Raw genomic sequence first — 912 nt, 5'->3', positions numbered from 1 at the left:
TTTGCGGCAATGTAAGAGATTTTACAGCAGTAGAATTCTACTGTTTCCATGGCAACCTGTATGAAATAAACGTCATAAAAATGACGTTTTCATTCATATTCATGATTTAATAAATGTATTTATAAATAGTTTATTTAATGAGTGTTTTATGTTTTAAATCTGAAGTTTTTATTGATGATTAATGGTTCATCTATAAATTCTTTTTACAAATCTCATTTTTAATGAGAAGTCAGGGAAATATTTTATTCCCCTGTGACATCACTGGTCCGCCATGAAGGAAAATCTTAACTTAAGGTTCTTTGTGCAGCTGGTTTCAGGTTCCTCTGGTTCCAGGTTCCTCTGGTTCTAGGTTCCTCTGGTTCTAGGTTCCTCTGGTTCCAGGTTCCTCTGGTTCTAGGTTCCTCTGGTTCCAGGTTCCTCTGGTTCCAGGTTCCTCTGGTTCCAGGTTCCTCTGGTTCTTCTGGTCTAACGTTCTTAGAAAGGTTCTTGATTGTTTGGAAAGTTCCTGAAGTGGAAGCAAAGACACGGAGGTGGAGAGAGGCTGATGATTGTCAGACAGGTGATATCAGCGACACCTGGAACACCTGAGTGTGTCGTCGCTGTAAACGAGCAGCTCAGACACAAACTGTTGGCAGACAGGAAGCAGCTCGGTGATCTTCACCTCGCTGATGTGATGTGCGTCTTTGTCCTTGAACGCAGCTCTCCCCGCCGGCGCCAACACTGGGTTTTTTTCTGGCTATTTTCCAGTGATGGAGCAATCTCCCCGCCATCATCTCTGCTGGCGGCGGCGGTGACGAGGCCTCGGCTGCTGCTCCCACACCGAGCGCTTTGACAGGAACACACAGTCACACTCGCTGTTTTGACGCCTCGGCTCACTCTGAACTTTCAGAGTTTTTTTTCTCTGTGTGCGGT

General features: G+C 45.1%; 1 protein-coding gene across 1 annotated transcript in view; it reads left to right on the top strand.

Annotated features, from left to right (window-relative positions):
• Nucleotides 1–912, top strand: part of mgat4b (alpha-1,3-mannosyl-glycoprotein 4-beta-N-acetylglucosaminyltransferase B) — a 78,699-nt gene that overhangs the window by 52,733 nt on the left and 25,054 nt on the right. Inside the window, exon 8 of the mRNA XM_087169688.1 lies at nucleotides 227–246. Coding sequence (XP_087025814.1) covers nucleotides 227–246 — 20 coding nt within the window. The remainder of the gene's footprint in view (nucleotides 1–226; nucleotides 247–912) is intronic.

Source organism: Seriola lalandi, unplaced genomic scaffold, assembly GCF_002814215.2.
Source record: "Seriola lalandi dorsalis isolate HSWRI2012SDOR001 ecotype SW California unplaced genomic scaffold, Sedor1 jcf7180002054907, whole genome shotgun sequence".
Classification (NCBI taxonomy): Eukaryota; Metazoa; Chordata; class Actinopteri; order Carangiformes; family Carangidae; genus Seriola; species Seriola lalandi.
The sequence above is the reverse complement of the archived record's forward strand: the minus strand, read 5'-3'. Positions and strand labels throughout refer to the sequence as shown.